The 27300-nt window shown below is 44.2% G+C and overlaps 2 protein-coding genes across 3 annotated transcripts in view; one reads left to right on the plus strand and one right to left on the minus strand.

Moving 5' to 3' along the window:
- Positions 1 to 27300, plus strand: part of klf8 (Kruppel like factor 8) — a 105430-nt gene that overhangs the window by 68082 nt on the left and 10048 nt on the right. The window contains exons 3-5 of one of the 2 annotated variants that reach the window (XM_015961941.3): positions 19028 to 19279; positions 19370 to 19604; positions 23527 to 23638. In XM_015961941.3, coding sequence (XP_015817427.1) covers positions 19028 to 19279; positions 19370 to 19604; positions 23527 to 23638 — 599 coding nt within the window. The remainder of the gene's footprint in view (positions 1 to 19027; positions 19280 to 19369; positions 19605 to 23526; positions 23639 to 27300) is intronic. The other variant, XM_070555950.1, reaches the window with a different exon arrangement.
- Positions 14925 to 17833, minus strand: LOC139072301 (zinc finger and SCAN domain-containing protein 32-like). Its single transcript, XM_070555951.1, has 3 exons — positions 17555 to 17833; positions 15299 to 15688; positions 14925 to 15069 (listed from the first exon to the last, which is right to left on the minus strand). Exon 2 carries the CDS (start codon positions 15679 to 15681, stop codon positions 15358 to 15360), a length of 324 nt encoding a protein of 107 aa, XP_070412052.1. The 5' UTR covers positions 15682 to 15688; positions 17555 to 17833; the 3' UTR covers positions 14925 to 15069; positions 15299 to 15357.

The following is a 27300-nucleotide window of genomic DNA, read 5'->3' on the forward strand; positions in this document are numbered from 1 at the left end:
ACTCGATGCAACGAGCTATCGTTGGCTAGCTGCGTTGTCCACCTATAATTTTGACATCAGATACCGTGCAGGTACACAGAACGTTGACGCGGATGGCCTGTCTAGGAGGCTGCATGATAAACCTGAAGACAACTCAAAATTCACTGAGGAATGCCAACGACTAGATGAGTTCCGATCTCATCTTTTATCCTCTGTCAAAGAAGTCGAGCTTCAACTTCAAGCCGAAGCAGTGAAGGCAACATGCCAAAAGCACATGGTCTTGGATGAGACTGATTCTCCTTGTGGTTTAGTTCAGTCACTTGCCATGTCTGCAGCGGCCATTCCAGACCTATTCCAGTTGGAAGACAATAGTGACAGTTTCTTTGCTGTGCCCAAGTATAACCATGCTGACCTTGTCTCCTTGCAGAGGAAAGATCCAACCATTGGCCGAGTCATTCAGCTGCTTATGACTGACAATAAACCGCCAACTGATACTATTGCAGAACCCCCGGTGGTTCTTAACCTTTTGAGAGAGTGGAAACGGTTTGAGTTTCAAAATGATTTACTGTACCGGAGACGCCAATTAGGACCAGAGACATCATTGCAGTTAGTCTTGCCTGATTCATTACGTTCAACAGTCATGCAAAGCCTACATGATGATATGGGGCATCTTGGGGTTGAACGTACGACAGATCTCATTCGGTCCCGTTTTTACTGGCCAAGAATGGCTAGTGATATCGAAATCAAAGTTAAAACTTGCGAAAGATGTATCCGTCGAAAGGCCCTCCCTGACAAAGCTGCTCCAATGGTGAGTATTACCACCACCAGACCTATGGAGTTAGTTTGCATGGATTTTCTCTCCATAGAACCAGACAGTAAGAACACTAAAGATGTCTTAGTGATTACAGACCATTTTACAAAGTATGCAGTGTCCATCCCAACCAAAGATCAGAAAGCCACCACCGTCGCGAAGAACCTGTGGGAACATTTTTTAGTCCACTACGGGTTTCCTGAGCGTCTTCATAGTGATCAGGGACGGGATTTCGAATCACGTACAATCAAGGAACTTTGTTCTTTACTTGGTATCCGTAAAGTCAGAACGAGCCCTTATCACCCTCGTGGCAACCCCGTTGAACGGTACAATCGTACATTACTCAGCATGTTGGGAACTTTACAAGCCACTGAGAAACATCACTGGCGCGATTTTGTAAAACCACTTACTCACTCGTACAATTGTACAAAAAATGACGTGACGGGATACTCTCCCTACGAGCTAATGTTCGGTAGGCAGCCTCGGTTGCCTATAGATATTGCCTTTGGGTTACCGCATTTGAACAAGCCCTCTATAACTCATTCTCAGTATGTTAAAGAACTGAAGAGTCATCTGGAACAGAGTTATGACATTGTCATAAAAAACTCTCAAAAAACAGCGAGGAAGAACAAAGAACGGTTCGACAGAAACATTCGTGAGTCCACACTAGGTGTGGGAGATCGTGTTTTAGTCCGAAATCTTCGCTTAAGAGAAAAGCATAAATTAGCAGACAAATGGGAGCAAACAGTGTATATAGTTCTCAAACAGATGGAAAACTTGCCAGTATACACTGTAAAACCAGAGAACGGAGAAGGACCCAACAGAACACTCCACAGAGATCTTTTACTGCCTTGTGGTTTTCTCTCTTCATTAGAAAATGAAACAGAACGCGTTACGAAACCTAGCAGACCTCATACAAGACAGAGTTCAGCCTTAGAACCTGACCCAGATGAGCCACTTGACGAAGAGGTAGATGAGTTTTATTACTCTGATCTTCCACAAGTGCTAAACCGACCATCCTATCAAATAGCGGTCACCTTGCCAAATAGGGAACTCATAGCAGATTCAAATAATATTCAACAACAAAACACACTATCCTTACACACAGGGGATCGCAAGGAACCAACCTTAGCTGGTAATGAAAATGCTGAATTGTCCTTACTTGACAAAGGCATCAACACCGAAACATTCTTACCTGACAGAATGAGTGAAACTGCGACATTCTTACCTGAAAGAGTGAAAGAAGCAGCAACATACTTACCTGAAAAAACGAAAAAAAACGAAGTATACTTACCTGACGTAGAAACGGGGGATGAAACTAACACAAACCTACCTCAATTGGATGGTGTCCTAAAGTCGCAGCAACGTGATGTAAGTTTTGAACCCATCATACACGATCAGACACATACATCTGAAAAGACCAAAGTCTTAGAGAATAGCTCATCAGCTCTGTCGGAAACAGAGAGCTCACTTCGTCCTGTCTCAGTTGAGAATCAAACCGAAACGGATGAGCATGATACTGTGCAACCAAAGATGTATGTCAGGAGATCTGAACGAAGTAGTCAGCCTCCTCAAAGACTAACTTACTCTCAATTGGGCAATCCACTAGTGACCGTAGTTAGGTCCCTTTTCCAAGGACTTAATAAAGCTTTTATTGACTCTCTTACTCAAGAAGTTGTGTACCCCGTAGAAACAATGCACAGGGACGTGCATGATATTTAATGGGGGAGGATGTAACCCAGAAGCTAGAACCTTAATGAGGTATTAACTAATTGGCTTACTAATATGATCCATCCTCAATTTAGATAAAATATAAAATATAAATTAAGGAAATTAACAATACTAATTAATAGATATCTAATTAACTAATAGATAATTTCATAATGAATTATTGGAAGGGTGAATAACTAAAATAACGAGTTTAATATTAAACATCGGTTAAAACAAGAATCTTGAACATCCCTAACAGAAACAGAAGAGGAAAGCTGTATACTATTGGTCCAGGTGGGAATCTGAAATTTCATTGGCTGAGAGAAATAAGTCCCGCCTCCGCGAAATAAAACCGTGCGACGCAGCTGAGCGAGAGGAGAGACAAACAGCTGTGCAGCACGCAGATACAGAAAGCAAAGACTGAGCGGTTAGAGAGAGAGAGAGAGAGAGAGAAAAAAAAACAACGGTCGAGGCCGTGAAGAACCCTGATTTGGGTGCCGCATAGATAGAGGGAGAGGCGGACTTGACTCCTTCTAATAAGAGCTAGGAACTTGGAACCAACGCGGTGAGTAAAGAAAAAAGAAGAGAAAAAGCTAACGATGCAACTTAAAAAAAAAAAAGGAAACTTAAATAGCTTATCAAATTAATTCCATTCTTATAGATTTGTGTGGAGACGACAGAGTGAACCAATCCTCTGTAGGAGGGAACCGTTGGAGCGCGTTGGTGAGTGAATGAGATTAAATTCAGTAAATTATTAAATTCAAAAAGCTAATTACAGCAACCGAGGTGACAGCAGTGGGCTGCTAGACGTTAGATCCCAGGAGTTAACATCTCAAACTACCAGTTAACGGTGGTAGGGCATATAGGAGTTAACGGCTCAAACCGCCAGTTAACGGCGGTAGGGCATATGGGATTCCCAGGAGTTAACGGCTCAAACCGCCAGTTAACGGCGGTAGGGCATATGGGATTCCCAGGAGTTAACGGCTCAAACCGCCAGTTAACGGCGGTAGGGCATATGGGATTCCCAGGAGTTAACGGCTCAAACCGCCAGTTAACGGCGGTACGGCATATAGGATTCCCAGGAGTTAACGGCTCAAACCGCCAGTTAACGGCGGTACGGCATATAGGATTCCCAGGAGTTAACGGCTCAAACCGCCAGTTAATGGTGGTACGGCCTAGATGTACAAGGTCCTCAGGGGCGTTATAGCTAACGCCATAGAATTAGCAATGCGTCCCTTAACCAAACATTTAATAATAAAAAAAAATAGATAAATAAAAATAAATAAAAGCTAACTGATTAGGGAGGAATTATTTTACAAAGGTGGACCAAAGGACCAGAATTTATATTTTGTTGAATTTTGTTATAGAACATTTTATTTATTTATTTATTTATTTATTTATTTATTTATTTATTTATTGTGTTACAGATATACAAGGTGTCACAATGCTGTATAGAAACACAACTAAATGTATCCTTGTTGTCATGAATGTATTTCTTGTTGAATAGTGTAGAGTAATAGAATCTAACTGAGCCTATTGAGCTGAACAATTGTTGTCATATGTAATTATATTTCCAGAGCTACTGAGAATTATTTTAATAGACAATCAAATTGATGTTATGTTAGTTGAACTGTGAACCCAAACATGATTGGCTATGCCAATAGAGTGAAGCATTTGTTAAGTCTGTAAGACTTTATGCTGTGATGTGACGAGAAGGGTCGATGCCAACTCGCTAACAGTCCTGTTGTTTACAGGCTGGGTTTTTTTTTTCCTTGGGTTTGATCCCGACTCCTATGATCACTCACTTGGAACGAGAACTGGATTTCTTCCTGACGAGGGAGATGGCGAGCCTTAACCACTGAACGAACCAGGACATCTCAAGTAACTGAAGAGCAGACTGCTCTCTTCTGTGAACAATCTCAACGGTGCGGTAGGAAAAAATCGCACCACCGGACTCTGACTTTCACCCCAAGCGTGGGGATTTGACTTGACGCCGGCTGACTTGTGACTCATATGATCAAATCTCATACCGAGCATTTTACTATTGTCGATTGTTTTCATCTGTTTTTGTGTGTTATCTTTATGTGTTATATTTCCCATTATTATTAAAATTTAGTATATAAACCGTTTCATGCTATACCCGTGACTCCAGTCATTCTTAAACAACCTCCAATTCTCCCCGAACCTAATTATTGGCCCATTTGTTTATTTTTTCTTTTAATTATCTTATTGTATCCTGTAATCCGGTTACAGTAAAAATGAAATTCACTTTTAAATTATCAGGGAAAAGGCCAAATAAATGAAGACACTATGGGGTAAATCCATAATTATATAATTCATTGCATATAAATTCACATAAATCTAAATGTATTCTGTAGACATCTTAGATGTTAGCCTGCACAACCAGAGCAAAAATTCCAGTAGAAGTGTAAAAATGTTGTGTTAAACACTAATAATCAGATACTTTGAAAAATTATTTATTTAATTAGATGTGAAATGGGCATTAATGTGATGATATTTTATATCAAACGTGACCCGATGATGCTGAGGGCTTTCAGTGACTCTTCCAGAGATAAACCTTTGAATCGGGCCATGCATGAAGCAGAACCAAACGGGTTTATTGTGGTTCTGGATGGTCCAACTGCTTCCCACAGAAAGCTTCTGTCCTTGGGTCAGCAGGAGAGGACAGAAGCGGGATGTTTCAGGTTTTATTTATCAGGTTAGCTGTGAACATGGATTTAAAATAACACAAAAAACCATTCTTCGACTACGGACTTAAAAACTCACCACGCCTCTCCAGCACCGCAGCTCTCAGGTGTCACACAGGGGGTAAAGCCCTGCACTGACATCAGAGTGTTGGGGTTGGTTATCTCGCGTTCTGTGGAAACCGTGTCACACAGCCGGCTGCAACAGGTTCAGGTGCATCTTTAGAAGAACAGCTTAAAGTAAAACGTGTTTAAACAGAAATCCAGTTAGTTTTAGATATCCAGGTCCTTTTATTCAAGTGCCTTATAAATGAAACAAACTGCTATAAAATGTCAGATTTAACCTCAGAAAGAGTCAAAGGTTGACTGTTTTCCAGCTGATGTGGAAGCTGCGTCGAAGGCTTTTCCTGTGTAACGGTTATAATGATCCCCGTTTAACCCAGTTGGCTCGCCTGAGCGTGAGCACCATGGATTCCTGGTAAAAGCACATTTCAGTTACTTTATCTTGTTGAAGTCTTACTAAGTTAATCTACTAAACAAAAAAGTCTCAAATATGTAAATGTCCAAATAAAATGTTAAACATGCATCATTATTATTATTTTAATTATCTTTTAATCATTATTATAATGCTTTTGCCTCAAATAAAGACAGAAACGTCTCTAATCTCTTAAATTTCACACTTTTTTAATGGAAAACATGTAAAAAAAAGTTCTCATTGTGTCAGTTTTGCATTTCACGGTAATTTTAGCAGCAATATTAATACATTCTTGCAGAACTTGAACGCTGCGTGCACAGGAAGTGCTTCATTTTGCTGCTGGTGGTCATTTTTAACCATGTGATGTGAAATTAACAACAGTCTAAACGTCTTAAAAGCAGTGTCACAAATACTTTTCAGAACAGAAGCAGCGAAGTGGCTGAACGAGTCATTTTTCATAACTTTTATGCAGAAAAAAAGTGGAGTCCAGATCTGCTGCTCTGGCTGTTCCTCACGGAGCTCAGAGACAGCCTTGGTAGACACCGAGCTGTTCTGGGATCAGTGAACAGGTGGGTGAACCGGGGAGAAACAGAGGCTTTTACTTTAGCACCGGTCGGAGCCAGTTGGTGTCGGATCTGATGGAGCTGCATCTGTGTGCGTGTTGTTGGCAGGACGGCGCTCCTCTGTGGTTAAAACGTCCCTCAGCTGTTGGCTCTTCTTCACGCCTCCATCCTGACGTCCGTCTCTGCTCCCGGCTACTCAAACGTCTGTTTTAATCTGCAGATTTGAACTGGGTTGCTCTTAGATAACTTTAAACAAGCTTCATCTCTTCTGTTCTACTTCGATCCTCATGCCTGAACTTTTTCTTCATTTCTTCTGTTTTTTAAACTTTCTAATGACTCACCACCGGCTGCTGAAGGTGCAGCCGCGATGTTAACAACCTGCTGTGTTGTTTGTGTTTTTAGACGGTGGGATAAAATAAAAACAAATCCACAAAGCAGCAGAAATCAAACACGAGTCAAACTGGTTTTTGGATGAACACGCACTTTTTAACTGGTTTCTGTGATAAAACTCCAGTGTTTGTGCCGTTTGTTGGCTGAAAACTGGTGCTTTGTGTGCAGCTACATGTTCTACAAGCACAAAATTAGGCTTGTATTTATCTAAACAAACCGCTCCATGATGAGGTCTCTGGGTCAAACGGCTGCAGACGCAAAACTCCGAATATCCATACATGATCTGAACTGGATGATGCTGGAAAACTGTGATGAAAGAAGCCAGAAAATCCAGTAAAATCTGCTGGTTTCCTGTAAAAGTTTGGTGCATTTCATCCTCGCTCTCGTGCCTTAAATGAATGTGTCTGACGTGCTATCATCTGTGGGCTCGCTGATAGCTGAGCAGATGAACCTGCGGACGTGGTGCAGCTTTCTCTCTGCCAGACTTCGGTCGCAGCTGCTGGATGCATCCGTTCAAGTTGGAGATCACATGAATTAATTGCAAGATGAAGACCGGGTGACCCATTTTATGGAGGAGCAGTGGAACTGAGAAACGTGGAGGGGGAAGGAAGAGGGATGCTCGGCGGCAGCACACGGAGATCAGACGTATTTAGCTTCCTGATAAGTTTCTGCCTGGCTGTTGTTGCAGCTCAGAGATGGTGTAAAGCTAACGCTAGCACACGCTAGGATGCTTACACTCAGGTTCATTCCAAAGATTTCCATTTGCGTGCATCACGTATTAGTGTCTTCTTAATTTGCAATGCACCCCCCCCCCCCCCCGACAGGCTTTTAGCTGCAAAAGGCATTTAAAAGATCTAGTCAAATGGAAAAATATGAGCTTATTAAAGAGCAAGTGACTATGTTTGATCTGCTTAGCAATGCTGTAAGTCTTGATTTGTTGTCTAAAGAAAAGAAAATACAAAAACCTAACAAAATAAAAAATTTAAAAAGTAAAAAAACAGAAAATAGTAGAAAGTTTCAGTAAAGTTGGGTGAACATTTGGAAATAAGGGTGAGCTTGAAAAAGGTGATGTCGTCAGAGCTAACGTTTTATTCTGAAGTTATTTCTAAATCATTGTTTTAACTTGGAAAGTTCTAGAATGTTAATCTGAATGTTCAGGAAAGGCAGATTAACCCAGAACACCATCAGAGAAATGCAGCTAGTGGTAGCTGCAAGTGAATTTCTTCAGTTTCCTCCACTTTTTCATTCATTTTTTTAATGAACTATCTGAATTTATAGCTTTTTTATGTTCACTTTCCCAGAATGTGGTTTTGTTAGGTGACTTCGACATTCACGTTAATAATGCCTTAGACTCTAATGCAAAATGCTTAACACTGCCTGAACAACCATGGTTTCCGGCAGTTTGTAAAAGCTCCTACCCATTCTAAGGGGCATACCTTAGATCTGGTTTGCTGTACTGGTGTTACTCCTCTGGATGTTGTGCCGTCTGATTTCCCCTTATTGGACCATAAGCTTGTTTCTTTTAAAATTAATTCACCATTATTTTAAAAAATTGTCCTCCGCTCCATTTCTTTTAGAAATGTTAAAAATATTGATCTCAGTGCTCTGCTATCACAAACCTGTCTAGTTGAGATTGCTCAGCACCTCCTGACGTCTTACTCAACCTTTACGATGATAAATTACGGTATATTTTTGATTACCTGGCTCCTTTGAAAACACGTAACGTTTCTTTTTCTAAATCTGCTCCATGGTACACAGCTAACCTGCGCCAATTAAAACGCGAAGGCCGTCGACTGGAGAGACTATATAGGAAAACAAAACTGCATAGTCATAAAGATCTCTACCATTGCCATTCGCTAAAGTATAAGGAGGAAATAGCTAAAGCTAAATCTGCTTACCATACTTATCGAATTAGCCTCGCTAATGGTGATTCAAGAGCACTATTTAGTACTTTAAATAGATTGATTAAGCCTCAAAATACCATTATCTATCATTTCAATACAAATGACACTGGTAGTCAGTATGCAGATTTTCTCAATTCCAAGATTAGTAATATTCACTCCCAATGTACTCAATGTACAGATATTCATTGCCAACTCTGTAATTTTTTTTCACCCACGGTACAGTCTGTATTATCTGATCTCGGTCTACCTAGTTATGCCGAAATCTCTGAAATTATCTTGCATTCAAAGAGGTCAACGTGCAGTTTAGATCCCCTACCTACGACACTAGTTAAATTGGCACTTCCATTGTTACTACCTCTTGTTGTTAATATTAATGCCTCACTTAACATGGGAGTGGTTCCAGTAAAATTTAAAACTGTGATCATTTTACCTACTCTCAAAAAAACAAATCTGTCTATAACCGATTTTAATAATTACAGACCTATTTCAAATCTGCCATTTCTCTCTAAAGTGTTGGAGAAAGTGGTGGCTACTCAACTTCAAGACCACCTTAGTGGAAATCAACTGTATGAACAACTACAGTCTGGGTTCCAACAAACCACAGTACAGAAACTGCTCAAATTAAAATCACTCATGACCTTTTGATGGCATCTGATTCTGGCCTAGTTAGCATACTACTGCCCTTAGACTTGACGTCAGCGTTTGACACAATATTGCATCAAATTCTTCTAAAGCGCCGATCCACCATTGCGGTATGTGGGACAGCACTCTCATGGTTCAAATCATACCTTTTGACCGCTTGCATTTTGTTCAGGTTATGTCATATAAATCTCATCTCATGCCTGTATCATGTGGGGTTCCACAAGGTTCAGTTCTGGGTCCAATGTTATTTATCATCTATATTCTTCCTCTAGAAATTATCTTTAGGACGTACAATGTGAACTTCCACTGTTATGCAGATGATACGCAATTATACATCGCTTCTTCATCTGTTCTAGTGATGTGAATTCCAGCTCTTTTTAGAGAGCTGGGTCTTTTGGCGTAGCTCACCAAAAAGAGCCGGCTCTTTCTGCGCCCAAGTGGCTCCTCAGATTTTTTGTTGCGTAGAGTACATTTATCACCAAAATAATGCAAAGCTATATGTAAAATGATTTACTAATGTAAAAGATGCAATATATCAAATATTTATAATTTCTATGGATTTAATAACTGAACACTTTAAGAAATCTCCACTTTTCGACTGCTGGTGGTCATTTTCTCACTGTCTTCGTCATATTCTCCTCTCTCGCTCGCCCTTTTCCTCCTCCTCGTTCCCTCTTGTCTCCCTCCATTCGCATGTGCTCTGCTGTGTGTCTGAGTCTGATCCTCCCTCTTCTCCGCCCCTACTACTCTGTGTGTGGACAGTCTGGACACGCAGTTACACATGTTGACCAATCGCCTGTAGCTTTCACCAAAGCAAGAGGGGAGGGCTCCCAATGACGAGCTGGCTCCCGTTGTTCACTTCAAAGAGCCGGCTCGTAGAGCCGGTTCGTTCGCGACCGACACATCACTGTCCAAAATCATTGAAAGGGTGGCTTTCAAGCAGATTACAGAATACCTCTCACAAAACTGTCTGCTTGACCCTTACCAATCTGGGTTCAAAAAGGGCCACTCCACTGAAACTGCTCTGTTAGCAGTGACTGAATCCTTAAAAGACTCTAGAGTGACTGGCAAATCCTCAGCGCTTATCCTGCTCGACTTATCGGCTGCATTTGACACCGTCAACCATGGCTTCCTTTTGTCCGCACTCTCTACCATGGGCATCACAGAGAAAGCACACGCCTGGTTTGAATCGTACCTCACAGGACGATCATTCAGTGTATCTTGGCTTGGACAATCCTCTACCGTGCACCACCTTGCCACAGGAGTCCCCCAGGGCTCTGTACTAGGACCGCTTCTCTTTGCCATATACACCACCTCACTGGGTGAGATCATTCGATCACATGGCTTCTCCTACCACTGCTATGCAGACGACACCCAGCTCTATTTGTCATTTCCACCGGACGACCAAACTATCTCAGCACGAATATCAAACTGTCTCTCTGACATCTCAAAATGGATGAAATCCCACCATCTCCAACTCAACCTCTCTAAAACTGAACTGCTTGTCATCCCAGCAAAACCATCCATACAGCACATTATCTCAATCCAGAATGACTTCCTATCTCTGGCTCCTTCAAAGGCAGTCCGAAATCTGGGTGTTGTGATTGATGAACACCTGGCCTTTAAAGATCATGTTGCCTCTGTTGCCCGTTCATGCCGCTTTGCGCTGTACAACATACGAAAGATCAGACCATACCTAACACAACATGCCACCCAGCTCCTGGTGCAATCTACTGTCATCTCCCGACTCGACTACTGCAATGCTCTTCTAACTGGTCTTCCAGGCTGTACTGTGAAACCTCTTCAAATGGTCCAGAACGCAGCGGCGCGTCTGGTCTTCAATCAGCCTAAAAGAGCACACGTCACCCCTCTGTTCATTGAGCTCCACTGGCTACCGCTAGCAGCACGCATCAAATTCAAATTGCTAACACTAGCATACAAAGTCCGAGACGGTACGGCTCCCATCTACCTGAATCCTCTTGCAAAGGCTTACGTCTCGGCCCGGCCACTCCGGTCATCACAGGATTGTCGGCTAGCAGTGCCTACACCACGCTCAGGACAATCCAGACTTTTCTCATGCATCGTTCCACAAATGTGGAATGACCTTCCAAGCACTACCAGAACTACGGCTTCCTTTACTATTTTCAAGAAACTCCTGAAGACCCTGCTCTTCAGAGAGCATCTTCTAAACTAGCACCTTGTCTGCACCCGCCCCCCCTCTCTACTGTCTACTCCTTGTTCCCTCCTCTCCATGACTGATGTCAATTTGTTTTTGTTACTATTGTTGTTAGCCTCAAGGGCAAAATGCCGATTATCACTTGTAAGTCGCTTTGGACAAAAGCGTCTGCTAAATACATAAACATCACTAATCTGTTCAGTCATTACCTATTGTGGCTATAACAAACTGCTTAAGTGAAATACAGACTTGGTTTGATCATAATTTCTTGAAACTGAATGGTAATAAAACGGAACTTCTCACAGTTGGAACCAAATCACGTGTTGCCAGATCTCTGAATTTCTCACTCAATATCAATAATACTTTTATCATCTGCCCATGTTAAAAGCTTAGGTGTTACTTTGGATAACACTCTCCTTCAATACCCATGTTATTGGATTGGTTAAGTCTGAGTTTTTTCGTCTGCGCAACTTCAATCAATTACGTTCTTCCTTGACAACAAATGACACTAAGATTCTTGTAAATGCCCTGGTTTTATCACGTTTGGATTACTGTAATAACTTACTCACGGGCTTACCTCAGAAACTTCTTCACAAACTTCAGTTAGTGCAGAATGCAGCAGCGCATACAATTATCCGGACACCTTTTTCTCAACATATTACTCCGATTCTTGAGGAGCTTCATTGGTTCCCAGTATGCTACCGCATTGATTTCAAAATATTACTCTTGACATTCAAAACTTTAAATAACATGGCTCCTAGTTATTTACGTGACCTATTGAACTTGGACACGCCATCACGATCACTTCGTTCAACTTCCCATAATTTACTTGCTATACCTCAAGTCCGTCTATCCTCTCTGGGCCTTAGGTCTTTTGGCTCAGAGGCTCAGCGGTTATGGAATAGCATCCCCTTATGGGCCATTCCCATCTGTACCTGGTCGGCCCGGGCCGGGCAGCCCCAGCCGGCCCCAACCCGGCCCGAGTGATTCCTCACTTTCCTCACGTCCCTGCTCTGGAATGCGGACGTGACTCTCAGTCACATCCGCATGCGGGCGGTCCCCAGAAATTGGCGGGAGAAATTGGCGCTAAGATGTCAGTGATGTCATATACCAGCGACCATTTGAGCCGCCCTATGTTGATATGTGTGTAGTGTTGTAAACAATGGAGAACTTCGTGGTGTTATTTTTCATGGTTCTGCGCTTGTGGCTCGTTTTGGGGCCCAGACTCCGTGCTAGACAGGCCGAAAGGCGTCAGCTTTGCCAGCTGAGGAGGGATGAGAGGAGGATTAAATCTGCAAAGCGTCGCCGAGTCATACTGGAAGCCATTCTGAAGCAGTACAGCACATTCCATGCTTTCGTTCTTTTTTAAACACAGAAACAGTTTTGTTTACCTGTTTTGTAGCTACAGTTTCGCCGACGGCTGCCGGCTTCTTCAGGCTGACGCTGATGGTGGTGCGCCACTTCCTTCTCCTTCCTTCTCCTTCTCCGTTTATCTGCGGGCAGCAGATAAACGGAGAAGGAAGTGATGCACCACAATCAGCGTCAGCCTGAAGAAGCCGGCAGCCGTCGGCGAAACTGTAGCTACAAAACAGGTAAACAAAACTGTTTCTGTGTTTAAAAAAGAACGAAAGCATGTAATTAGAACCACGACACAGTAAGAACACACCTAAGAAGTACAGCACATTGCTGCGATTACGACAACGCAGACGACGCATCCTGGTAATTGGTAAATTCTAATTCTGACGTGCGTGTTTAATACACTTCAAGTTAGAAAATAAGTTAATTTGTTTTACCCGATGAGGGTAAATTTCGAGAGATAGCGTCCTATTTTGAGAGCAGGTGGGGGTTGCCGCAGTGTGTGGGTGCTATTGATGGCTCACACATCCCCATCATAGCACCCAGAAACTTTCACACAGACTATTTCAACCGGAAAGGGTGGCACTCACTCATCTTGCAAGCTGTGGTTGATGGAAAGGGACTGTTTTGGAACGTTTTTGCAGGGCTTCCAGGGAGCATGCACGACGCGAGGGTACCTCCATCTGGGATTTGGCAAGCTGTGGAAATCTCTTCCCTGACCATTCCATCCAAATTGCTGACATTGACTTTGGATCCTGCATCCTGGGTGACTCTGCTCACCCGCTGCAAGACTGGCTTCTGAAACCATTCACAGACACTGGGCGACTGACAGAGCAGCAACTTCTTTTTAACAAGAAGTTCAGCCGGGCACGTGCGGTGGTTGAAAATGCCTTTGGTAGGCTGAAGGGAAGGTGGCGCTGCCTACTTAAAAGGAATGACTGTGATGTCAGTCTGGTGCGTTCCATGATTCTGACCTGCTGTGCCCTGCATAATCTGTGTGAGAGCCATGGGGAGAATTATGACAATGTGTGGACAACTGAGACAGAATACCCTGAACCTGTGGCAGCACCACCACCGCCACAAAACACAGGAGATGTGGGAGGGAAAGCAAAGTGTGATGCTTTGATGATGTACCTTGTGAGGCAGTAGTGACTGAATTACATCCGACTGAATGTTTTAAGTTTTATCCACTCAGCAAATGTTTGACCTTTGAACTTTCATTTATGCACCGCCACCTAAAAATTGTAAACATGAGCAAATATATTTCATGAGTTTGTATTAAGTCAAGTGTGGACTGTACACATTTGAGCTTCTGATACTTCTAAACACGCCTGCTGACAAAAAGAATAATTAAAAAAAAACCTACAATTTTTTAAATTCAAATAAATTATATGGATATCATGTCCGAATTAATGCAGATCAGCTAGATAAAGCTGACTTAAGCAATTGTTTTATGCACGTCCAAGGCTTAGCCATATGTCTCATGTCTGGTTATTAGGGCAAGTGCAAGTAAATATTTGGACTCGTTTACATTGATGCCTGACTGACAAAAGTTCTTATTAGCCATGTGTGGAGTGCACATTTGAGCTTCTGATCCTTCTCCACACTCCTGCTGACACATAACCTAATCTTGTCTACACTGACACCTACCTGGTATTTATTCCTATATAAATCTCAAAGTTGAATAAAGCAAATATCCAAGGCTGGTGTATGCTATTTTAGCACATATATTTTTATATTGAGACTATAATTGGACCCTTCCACTTCACATTCTGTGAAATGGACACCGTGATGGATTACACGTTGCAATGTCGAACACTTTATTGCACCTCTATTTAATAACAAAAATAAAAACATGCAGGTCATTTCTTTAGTTGATTTTTCGACCGCAGACACCAAACTACGCAGCACATCCAAGAAAGCGTGGTTGAATTCCCGCTGTGCTATCCTCTCCTCTCGTCTCTCATCCCTCTCCTGAATTCTCTCCTCCCTCTGCAGGCGTCTGTCTTCCGCCTCTGACTCAACGTACTGCTCCATTAGACAGTTCTTCTTCCTCGCAGCCTCAAGGAACCCCACGTCACTCTCAACCAGCGTCTCCAACAACGGTGATGCGATGCTGCTCCTCCCCCTCCTTTTTCCTGAATAAACGCCAAAACGATGTATATGTAATTACACTTGCTTGTCATATGTTGATGTTGTTGCAAATGAACTCACCGTAGCTTGGTCTGCTGTCCGCCGATGACGCTGAGACGCTTGGACTGCAGCTACGGCCGCAGTCGCCAGATGAGGGCCCAGCGTTCATGTCCCCGGTGTCGGGCACGTCCTGGCTCTCATCGACGCACAGTTCCAGAGTTATATCTTTTATAAAGAGAAAACAATAAATAACTTAATATGCACAAATACTAACCGACGACGTTAATGGGCAAGCTAGGCTAGTAGGCATACCACAACTAGCCTGGAGTTAGCCTAGCCTTTTGTTCGCATATCAGCGCTACCCAAAGCTAGCACAGCATTTTGTCCGCACTATAGTACAGTGTAGTACAAACGGAGGTCATATTATTAATTATTATGATAAGTGTTCACTCACCGTTGTCCTGAGGGCCAGTGTAAGCTGGAGTGGCTGTGTCCACGCCACTCTCCCGGCCATTACTCACAGGCCTCACCGTAAATGGCATCCATGTCGGTAAACCATTTCCAGTGCCGCCGGTCTGCCCCACTCCTGCTGTTGTGGTCCTTGACGGACCTGTACTCGGCTTCAAGTTTTTTTATTTTTTCACTGCACTGCTCGGAGGAGCGTTCGTAGCTGTGGGTGGACATTGCTTGTGCAAGCCCCTGAAAAATCTTCTCGTTTCGCTCAGAACCGTCCAGTTTGCGCTGGATCCTGTCGTTGGCGAGCAAAGAGAGGAAGATTTCAACCTCCTTGCTGCTCCAGGGGTTCAAAGATGAGGTTTGCGAGCAGGGAGAAGACATGTCGATGCTGGAGAACACAAGCAAAAAATGGATGCTGAAGTTTGGCGCGATTTTGTGACATCACTACAAATACTAAATGTAAACACTGCAAGGCCAATCAGAAGATTTGATTAAAGGGGAGGGTAACACGTCCCTTGACCAATCGGTGGAGAGTGGGTGTGTTGGGCCTGGTCGGCCTGAAGCAGACCCCCTCCAGAAGAGGGCTGAGAATGAGCCTTGGTTGGCCTGGAAAAATACCAGGCCACCCAGATACGTAAACAACCTATGCTACCCGGCCCGGGCCGACCCGGTACAGATGGGAATGGCCCATTACATCCGTATGGCCAGGTCTGTCACTCAGTTCAAATCATTACTGAAAACTCATTTGTATCGACAGGCCGTTCTGAATGCCTAATTTGATTTTAGTTGATTGTGTATGTAATTCAGCTATACTATGTAGATTTTAATGGGTAATGTATATCTTTATGATAACGTTATATTGACTGATTACTTGGTGTATTTGTTTACATTTTTATTTTTGATCTTTAGTATTTTAACACTTACTGGTTTTCACTTTTACTTGTATTTGTTTAATTGATTGACTGATATGTAATTTTAACTTGCTGAGGACTGTTTTATCTGTATTATGCAATTTCTGTAAAGTGATCTTGAGAGTCCTGAAAGGCGCTACAAATAAAATTTATTATTATTATTATTACTTTGGAGACGTGGAGTGATGACATCACTGCTGGTCCTGTGTCCAAAACGTGCTCCATGTTTGTTTTAATATAGATGTATATTTATCCTCTGCCGTCAAGACAAACTTAAGGAATGTGGGTGTTATTTTTGACCAATCAACGTCTCTTGAAGGTCACTCAAAAACGTTGGTCCGAAACTGTTTTTATCACTTAAGAAATATCTCCAAACTTCGAAGGTTGGTGTCCATACATGAACTTGAAATGGTTCTCCATGCCTTTATCTCCTCCCGTCTAGATTACTGTAACACACTCTTCACAAGTTTTAACAAAACAGCCCTTGACCGCCTTCAGTTGGTCCAGAACTCTGCAGCGAGGCTCCTAACTGGAGCAAACAGAAGAGCTCACATCACTCCTATTCTGATGTCTCTGCACTGGTTACCCGTTAACTTTAGAGTTCATTTTAGAGTTCTGATTATAACTTTCAATGCTCTACGTGGTCAAGCTCCCCCCTACATTACTGAACTGTTAAAGCCTTATGCTCCAACCCGCGCCCTCAGGTCCTGACACCAGAACCTTCTAGAAGTTGATCGCTCCTTCCAGACTGTTGCACCCTGACTCTGAAGTGATCTTCCTTTATCGTTACGCAGCGTTGACAGTCTGGACACCTTTAAAAAACAGCTGAAGACCTTTTTATTTAAAGCTTCTTTTACCTAAATCTTTAGTTTTCTAATTTTTAACTCAAAATTTTCATCTTTCATCTGTTAATGACTATTTTTTATGCTAATCTGATTCTGTTTTGAGAGCATTTTGATTTTATGATGTTAATCCATTTATGATTTAATGGCTTTGTTTTATTTTGTTTCGATCTATGTGAAGCACTTTGTGATTCCATGTCTGTGATGAGTGTTATGTAACTTACTTTCTTACTATATAAAAAATGTTTTCTTGCTGCAGCTTTAATTAGCCTCTGGATAGGTTTTATTTTTGTTATTATTTAGAAAAGGAATGTAACACCATTCAAATAGAAAAGATTGACTGATTGTGGCGAAACGTCCGGATGGAAAAAAAGAGTTTAAAGGTTTTTAACGCTGCAAAAATCAACATCTCATTATATTTAATCTAGTTTTCTTGGTATTTTCTCTTTTTAGCTGCTGGTTTTTACATTTAACACCACGAACATTTTTGATCGATATCACCTGCAGTAGAAAAACGGGTATTTTTCCTCTTCGGTCTGCCTTTTCCCTCCTTTATCTTTTCCTAAACAGGTTTTCCGTTCCTCTTCTCTGTTAGATTCCTCCCTCCAGTCTCTTTTAGGGAGGATTTTATCGAGTTTGTGAGGAGAGGGAAAACCAGGAAATTCCGAGAGCAAGTTGGTAGAAACGAAGCCACTGGAGGGATGAGAGGGTGAGGCGAGCCAGGGTGTGGTGGATGCACAGATCGAAAGATGCTGCAGAAAGGGGCGGAGGTGTGGGAGAGAAAGGTGAAAGAGGTGTGGTCACGACAAGGGGGGGGTGATGGAGGGAAAGGTGGAGCTGAAGTGATGAAAGCTGAGGGAGATGGCGGGTGGGTGGAACGAGTGGAGGACATCGAGTCAGCTGATGGCTCCTAGTTTCCATGGCAACGCGAGGCCTTTCCCACCCACTCTGCCGTTTCCATGTCTTTGTCCTCTTCCTGCCTCTCTCACTTCTTTCACACTTGGTTTTCTTTTCAGGATTTTTTTCCTTTTTACCGTCTCACGATAATCAAGTTAGGTCCTTCTTTTTTATTTTTGCTTCGCCGTCATCAGGTTTCCATTCAACTGAATAATTTCTTGGACCTAAGAGAGAAAACAGACACCTGCTAAAGCAAATGTCGTTTTAGAAGATTAAACTGTGACACATTATGCAATAAAACATGCAAAACCAACATTTCCCTCCACAATTCGAGGCTGTTTGCATGCATGAAGGCAGTTAGCTGAGTTGCTTTCATCCACCTTAGCAAACCGAGCCTCCAGCTGAACTGTCTGACCTGATAAAAGGGTGTAGCAGAGTCCCCACCCACTCCTCCTCGCCTGCAGCCAAACTATGCTCCGCTGACCTGGACTTGGTCCAGTTCCTGCTCCCTCTCCCACTCCATTTCTCCTCTTTTTCACCCCTCTCAGCCAGTACCAGTCTCTTTTCATACCCATGCAGCCCTCCTGTCTCTGTCCGTCGCACTTTCTCATCAGCCCCCCTCTTCTCAGCGCACCACACAGCAGCCATTGTTCCCTGTACTTTGGCTCTGCGTGGCAGCTGAGCCCTGGGTGGCTAGAGAGGGGATTGGTGCTCCGATCCTCTAAGGAGGCCGATAAAAAAACAGGGCTTAGTGGGAAAACGCCGGATGCTGGTTATAGGAAGGGAAGGAAAAGATCTCCATTGCAGCATTCCCACTTCTGCTGAAACAGAACTCTTGGCAAGTAACTCAAGATCCATCTTTATTGTCCTTACGAAGATGCAGATGTTAAAACAAATCAGTGGTTCTTCAGATTTTCATTCCGGGTCTCATGATGGATCATGTTAGCATATTTTTGTAGCTAAAGCAGAAAATTGCAGGACTAAAAGGAGAAGTCTGAGCTCTTTCACTTCTCCAGAGATCTTAAAGTTCTCAAACTCTTCTTTTAATCCCGTTTCTAATGTCTGGTCTTGTCTCAGCAGGCGGACGTAGGTGATGACTGCTTGCAGCCGACAGACCTGAAGGTGAAGTCAGAGTTCAAGGTGGAGCCCTCGTCACCTAACTCGAGCCCCACCGAGGACCAGACCGAACCCGTCGACCTTTCTCTCAACAAGCCTCGCTCCTCTTCCACAACAAACACTACGGTCAACCCCGCACCCAGCAGCACTACGGCCCAGCCCGGCCTTTCAGCCACGCCGGTCCCCTCTTCGGTACAGTCCATAGGCTCTATGGTAACTATTATCTTCCACCACCTCTTGTCTCATTTCTAAAAAGGTCAGACAGTAGAGAAACAGTCCATTACCCCGTTTGTTCTCCTTCAGGTCCTCTCACCAGGCTCCATTTTGGCCACACAGGGTGCCGGGGGCCAGCAGATCCTCCATGTCATCCATACAATCCCCTCAGTCAGCATGCCGAGCAAGGTGGGCCAGCTGCAGACTATACCTGTGGTGGTGCAGTCGCTGCCTGTTGTCTACACCACCATGCCAACCGACGGCGTTGCCACAGCAGCCATCACGGTGCCGCTCATAGGCAGCGATGGGCGGTCTGAAGGATCTGGTGAGTCTGGTAGCAAAATATTTATCCACTTCAGAGATGCTTTTGTCCTGGGCACAATTTGCAAAGTGCATTTCAAAATGTCTCAAAATGTTTGCAACATGAGTTAGGGCCACACTCTGTGTTTTTGAAATTTGATCAAATAATTCATGGATCATTGTGCCTCTCAAAATGGTTGTATAGTTGTAGACATCAGGAAACGTATCTCGAACCAGTCTCAAACCTGTTTTAAACCTGTCTCATATTAGTTTCTGTGAATCTAAAGTTGAGGGAAGGGTTTGCAAACAAACTGCAAAACAAGGCGAAATGCAAACAATTTCCATAATATCTTGAAACATTTGCAAAAGTTCTCGATTCCCTTGCAAAAGAGCGTGTTTTTGTGAGTCTAAAGTTGAAAGACGGCTTAGGATGAGGTTGGTGACCAAGTTGCAAATAAACAGCATAAATTATGAAGTGTGGTGATGCAATTTAGACACTTTGTGTCAGAAATGCAACAAAACCTCTAACGGAGTTTGCAGCGCCATCATGTGTCAACCATACAGACTAACGCTGGTGTGTGGTGACATTTGTTCTCTGTATTTGCCCCATCTCCTGGGGGAGTGGTGAGCTGCAGACATGGCTGCGCTCGGGAACCATTTGGTGGTTTAACCCCTCATTCTGACTCCTCTAAGCTGAGTGTCAAGTGGGGAGTATTGGGTCCCATTTTAAAAGTCTTTGGTGTGATCCAATCGTGGATTTGAACCCACGATCTCCCGATCTCAGGCCGGGCACTTATACCACTAGACCACTGAGCTGGTAACAAGTACCAATTGAACATAAATTGGTCTTTAAATAGTTTTTTTTTTCGCCCCATAATTTCTCAGAAATAGTAGAGTTTGAGCTGGCGTGTGTTTATTTTATTTTTAACTTCCTGCCCATCTCCCTTTGCATTTGTAGAAGTGCTCCACTCGTGCCAGATGGTAGATTGTCTCAGCTAAATTAGGAAACCAGTTAGGAAACGTGTTACATAACTTTTTAAGGAGTCTGCTCCTGCAGGAAATGCCTTTGACTCCTCTGATTCTCAGCCTGATGCGGCTGATTCTCCTTCAGCTACCATAAAGATGAAGGTTGGGAAAAGTGCAGCCCATCCTTGAGTAAACCCAGGGGGAAGGCAGAGTTTCACTGAGGAACCCCCCCACCCCCCCAACTGTCCCTCGGTGAAGTTGATTTGGTTCATCTTGGTTTCTAATTTAAACCAGGCTGGTCTGGACTCAGGAATGTAAACGACGGAGGCCGTCGCCCTGGAAATCCTCCGTGAAAGTCTGCAGCACACAAGCGGGGATGCTCTCGGACTGTTCTCCCTCAACAGTGTGTCACGCTACCCTCATGCCAGAAGCTGCAGCTTTAATGCATCATCAGATTTTAATCCTAAACTACATTTCCCATCAGTTCACAGCACGTCTTCCAAAACTGTCTTGTCAGGAGTTTGGAAGGAGTTGGAGGAGATAAATGTGGAGCTGCTCTCTGCTGCTGGTTTATGTGCAGAAGTCCCAGAGACCCTTTCCACTCACTCATGTAACAGGCAGAAACCAGCGTAGTTGTTTTATTTACTCTTCCTTCCAAATCTCTCAGAAAAGTAATAAATCGTCTGTAACATCGATTAACAGCGTCTGACGGTTAACTGGGTGACCGTAGATGTAGTCGTCCCCCCCCCACACACACACACACACACACACACAGAGGGATGTTTCCAGGTTCCCTTGTAACTTTTTTATTTCACTGTGAGTCTCGTGAGTCGGGCCAGGTGCATGCTGGGAATGGCCGACAGCAGTTATCTGTCTAATACTCAAACAGAGAGAGCATGATGTGTCCAGAGGAGGGAGGGAGTGAGTGAGCGGGCGAGTGAGTGAGCGGGCGAGCGAGAGAATGAGTGAGAGAGTGAGTGGGCGAGTGAGTGGGCGGGCGAGCGAGAGTGAGCGAGCGAGTGAGTGGGCGGGTGAGCGAGAGTGGGCGAGCGAGCGAGAGTGAGTGAGCGAGTGATTGGGTGAGTGAGTGAGTGAGTGAGTGAGTGGGCGGGTGAGCGAGAGAGAGTGAGTGAGTGAGTGAGTGGGCGGGTGAGCGAGAGAGAGTGAGTGAGCGAGTGATTGGGCGAGTGAGCGAGTGATTGGGCGAGTGAGTGAGTGAGTGAGTGAGTAGGCGAGTGAGCGAGAGTGAGTGAGTGAGCGAGTGAGTGAGTGAGTGAATGAGGGAGAGCTGAAAGTGGGAGAGGATGAATAAAAACTTGCCCTGGTCTTGTGTACCTGCAGAGGGATCAAGCTGGAGGCTGCTGTGTGGGAGGAGGAGGAGATGGAAGGTTGGATAGGAAGGTGGAGAGGGAAAGGGAGCTCGAAGATGTGAAGGTGGGAGGGTTGAGTAGGAAGGATGAGGAGGAGGAGAGGGTGGGGCGGGAGGAAGACGAGATGGATTTGTTTTGCCTTTGAAAGAAGGAAAGCTGCAGCGGGGGAATGTCCTGATTGTCCCGGGAGACAAATCTGGTGTGTGAGTGTGACCCTCCCCACGTATGCATACACTCCACCCAAATTCCTCCCATCTCCTTTCCAGCCACCCCACCCCACTCCACCCCGCCCCTTCCCCCGCTCCTCTGGACTTTGAACAGCTTGACTCCAACATTCCTGCAGCTAGCAAACAGAAGGAGGGGTTGGAGGGTGGTGTGTGTGGGGGGGTGGGGTGGGGGTGGGGGGTTTTGGGGGGTAGCTTTAGTGCCATCCTTTGTATTTTAACCTCAAATATTCAACAATTATCACGTTCTCATATGTTTGGCTGGGCTGCATCACGTACCGGTTTGTCCTCCAACAAAGGTCAAAATGAGAGATTCCAGCTAAGACTGGTTCAAATGTGGTTCGGTGGCCATCTTTATGTAGATGAGGGTGACCCTAAAAGGTTACCAGTCCCAGACAAAGGTCCACTGAAGACTTTCTGGGGGTTTGGTTTAAATCCTGTGATGTTTTAGCAGAACTGACTTCATGACAAGGTGTGAAGCAGAGATCTATGCGACACATTAGACATTTGCTTCTGTCTTTGGGACAGTGCTCGGCTTTCGTGACACCAGATTTTAGCTCACAACTCCAAAAATCGATGCCATTTTTGGTCAGTGAGCTGTGTCAGCCGTAGAACATGTAGATTACATAAGTTGTTGACAACGCTCCAAGTGTTATGTTGAAATCTGGCCAGGTGTTCACAGGGGACGATAAATATCCTGATGAAGTTCTCGTAGGGCCTTCTTGGTGCAGCATGTTGTAGGAAATGTGAGTTTTGTTGCTTGAGAGTCACCAAAGCAGCTGCAGGACTGGGTCTATGCCCTGTTCAGCTGAGATCTGCAGGTTCTTTTAAATTCAGCGTTTTTCTGAGGATTCATCTCTTCCCGTTCCATCTCATCGGGCAGAATCTCCTTCTGGAAGGTTTAGGAGGATAAACGCTGTCAGTCTTCCAAACTTCGGCTGAGATGGATGTGAAATGTAACTTCCTGAAAGCAGAGAAACGTGTCTCGATGTTTCTTCGCTCCAACGGCCTTCCTTTGTGATAAACGAGGATCTTTTAAAACTTAAACCCCCGCGCCTCGGGAGGTTTGTCTTCCACTTAATTGCTAATTAGCTTCTGAGTGTTTCATTAACATCTGTTCACATAATTATTTTTCAGCTTTGAGTCTAAAAAGTAAAGAAAACGTAAAGGACGAGAACGCAGAGGAAGGATCCAACATGTGCTCCATTACTGCTGCAGCATAGCAGAACACACTGAAATCCTGACAGTGTTCCTCTAATTACCCCCCCCCCCCCCCCCCCCCGCTGTTCTATCCTCTGTTTCCACCTCTGTTCTTTTCCTGAATGCCACCTTCAATCTCCACTTTTTCTCTTCGTCTTTTAAAACACTGATTTCCGCTCATCCTTAGTTCGTATTAAACCGGGCTCGACGTCTCCGGTGGAGTACCAGAGTGACAGCGACGCAGAGAGCGGTACGGAGTCCGGGTCGGCCTCCCTCAGCGCCCAAAGCCTCGACGCAGGGTGAGTCTTGTCTACAAATGCATTTACTGCAGTTTTAAGGCTGCATCAGGAGCTGTTTTTACAGGACCAGAGCGTTTGTAAAACGGGATTTGCCGCGGCTCCCTGGGGAGGGTTTTGGCATTTATAGTAGCAAAGCTGAAGCTAGAATAAACTGCCATCAGGCACCTCTCACACCAAGACGGGATAAAGGGAGGTCGCTGGGCGGCCCCCCCGCATGTGACGTACAGGGTCACGCGTTCAGCGTCAGACGGAAGACACGTCAGACTGATGACATTTCTTTTTCAGGACCTTTAGTTTTGATGTGACCTGCTTTTTGTCCCGCTTGACCGCTCAGCCAGTGTTTTCACCACTCTGTCGAACAGCTGGCCGTCTCTCACCGTCCCCGTAAAAAGGCAACTAATCTGTTCGTCCGCTCGCACGGCCAGAAGCTCCATGGTCTCCGCGTCCATCCAGTTTGTCATGTTGTAGGTGGTTGAAAGATACTAGTGAGAGGCCATGTTTATCTGTGTCTACATCCCTCCCGGCCGGCACTCGGCGGCAGTACAAGTAGGGATGGGTACCTTTGACATTTGAATCGATCCGGTACTAATTCCCGGTACCTACGAATCGATACCGGTACTTAACGGTACCAATTTTCAATACTTTTGAGTGTTTAATATTTTTAATTCTCTTTTATAATTAAATATATATTTTCTCAATTTATAACCATATTTGATAAATATCACGATAAATAACATTCAACTGTTTGTATTTTAACATCGTCCTTGTAATTTTATAAGCTGATAATTAAACTGAAGCAAACATCTTTACTGTGAGCTAAATTTACTGTGTATCTTCATTCCTTTTACCGTCTTTTTTCATTTGATTTTTCCTACTGGGAAGTTAGAATTTCCGAGGAGAAAGCGAACGCCCCATTAGCTGATAACAATGGTGGCAATGGAAGCTAACATATCAAGCTAACGTTATCTTAAACAGTTTATTTAACTGCTGGAGCAGATTAAAACGATGATGCCTCACACTTAGATCGTTGTCACTAGTTTCATCTTCACCCAATCACTCGTCGCATTTAGTAAAGTGAAGCCAAACTTTAGAGCACGTTCATGTTCTTCTAGTCGGAATTTCGGAGTTCCGAGGAGAAAGCGAACGCACCATTAGTGAAACGGAAGCTAACAAATCAAGCTAACGTTATCTTAAACATTTTATTTACCTACCCATGCTGCTCTGTTTACAACTCGCTCGCAGCGACCGATGACATTACGCTCTTGCGCATGCGCAGCTGTCTAGGCAAGTTCTCGTTGTGAAGGACGGGTACCAAAACGAGGCACCGTTTCAAATGAAGTGAATCGGTGCTCGGTCGGTACTGTGGGATTCGGTCGGTACCTTAAAAAGTACCCATCCCTACTAACGCACACCCTCTTTTGCGGGGGGGGGGGGGGGGGGGGGGGGGGCGCTCCCACAGTCTCTCCAAAGGGATTAGCGGGGCTGACACACATTTAGCCATCAGAGGCGAGGGGCTCATGCGGCAATATCACTACGAGGCTAAGCACATCAGCATGGAGTTTTATCACCTTTCCCCTTTGCTCCTTGCCGCATTTACGAGACCCACAAATATGGATTTATCACTCTGTAATGACGTGATGGCATGGACATAATTTTCACTTTAGAAGTGTGGGGGTGGGGGGGGGGGGGGGGTTGTATCTTTACAGTATGCTCTAATGGGAAACAGGCTTCAACACAAACAGTTGTTCTCCGCTTGGTCCTAGAGCTCAACCAATGTCAATTTAATATAGCGTAATATTGTTTTTGGATGGTAAAATGTGCAGGGGTCAAAACTTGACTTTGGGAAAAGTGGGGGGCGGGGGGGGGACATGTCCCCCCTGTTCCCCCCCCAAATTACGTCCATGCCCGATGGTCTGTCTTATAAAAGAGGCTAAAGACAAATATCTACTGAATACAGCTTCACGTGGCAGGATGTTTAGCCTGATTAGCTATGATAATGAGACATTTTTTAGATCAGACGTTAGCTCTGTCAGGACAACTGCATTACTGTTTATGTGTGCAGCAAGCAAAAGGAGAATTATTGGTCCCTTCTGATTTCTCTGGCAGATGTTACATGTTGGCAACAAACAGGAAAATGCTAAATATTAGAGGATATTTATGGATTAGAGCAGGGGTGTCCAGACCGTTGAAGAAAGTGGCCAAAAGTCACAAAATCACAGGAGAACTGCAACACCACACGTGATTTCAGAAGTCCACACAATAACAAGCAAGGAGAAAGACAGCAGCATGTATCCAAAAAGGTCTGCAGTTCATTTTCTGTTCCGCTTACATCGGTTACGAGGGCTTCACAGGAAATTGTGACTTTATTTTGAAAGTTTCTAAATGTTTTACACTGCTTTTGTGTTTGACTTCCTATCTGGCCCAATCTAAACTGTGGAGTTTGACGTGTTTTAGAAGCGTAGCGCGTGAAAAACAGACTCAAAACGTAATGCATGCAGAACGTTAACCTTTGCTGATGACGCTGGTGGAAAGGAACTCGCCCACGCTAACGGCAGCTAAGGAGGCTTCAGAGACAAATTACAGCATGGAGGCCACTACATGTGGCTCAAGGGCCAAAGAGAGGTGGCTTGAGGACCTGCTCTGGCCTGTGGGCCGCCTGTTGGATACCCCAGAGAAGAAGAAGAAAAGATCTTTTCTATAGCGACTCTCAAGATAAAAATCATGAGGTGCTTCACAAAAACAAAAAATGCAAAATATAAAAATCATTTAGAAAATGGTTTAAAGTATACTTAAAATGAGCAAAAATAGACAATTGTGATAAAAAAATGTAAAGAAGGAGAGAGAGTGAATAGGAAAGAGGGAAATCAGTGGGTCCTGAGGAAGGTGGAATAGGTGGGGAGAGGAGAACAAGGAGAGGGTGATGAAGGTCACACCAAAGCTTGAACAAGTGAGTCTTCAGCTGCTTTTTAAAGGAGACCACTGAGTCCACTGATCTCAGGCTCAGGGGGAGAGAGTTCCAGAGTCTGGGGGCCACAGCAGCAGATGATCTGTTACCTTTGGTCTTTAGCCTGGTGCTGCACAACCAGTAGGCTTTGATCACTGGACCTCAGGGGCCTGCTGGGGGTGTAGGGACTAGGGTTGTCACGGTAACCGGTGTAGGGGTAAACCCCGGTAAAAAAGTTGACAATAATAACCGTCTTGTTATTAAAACATATATTATCGCGGTGGATTACCGTGGCTGCGGTGTAGGCGCGCTGACCCTTACCAGCCACCGTATCATCTGCTGAAGTTCCCGGCGGCACATGTGCACTTTGTTGTTTACAACCAAAACTTTCTTGAAGCTAAAGCTGAAATAATGGCCAAAGGAGGAGACTGCTGCGCTCAGGACATTTATTATCCCTCAAAGAAGACAAAGTGGGAAGTACGGTCGTTTTTTGGATATTTGAAGAATGCAGAGGGACAGCTGATAGAAGACGGCTATCCTGTTTGCAGCACGTGCAGAAAAAGTGTCTGTGAAAGGCAGCAACGCTTCAAATCTCATGACACATCTGCGTGACCATCACCCACAACTCTACAGTCAACGCAAGGCAAGCTAACGTTAGCGTTTTAGCTAAAATGCGTGATCCGAGGATTTGGGTTGAGGGAGAATGCAACGAGTCGCT

This window comes from Nothobranchius furzeri, chromosome 10 (genome assembly GCF_043380555.1).
Source record: "Nothobranchius furzeri strain GRZ-AD chromosome 10, NfurGRZ-RIMD1, whole genome shotgun sequence".
Classification (NCBI taxonomy): Eukaryota; Metazoa; Chordata; class Actinopteri; order Cyprinodontiformes; family Nothobranchiidae; genus Nothobranchius; species Nothobranchius furzeri.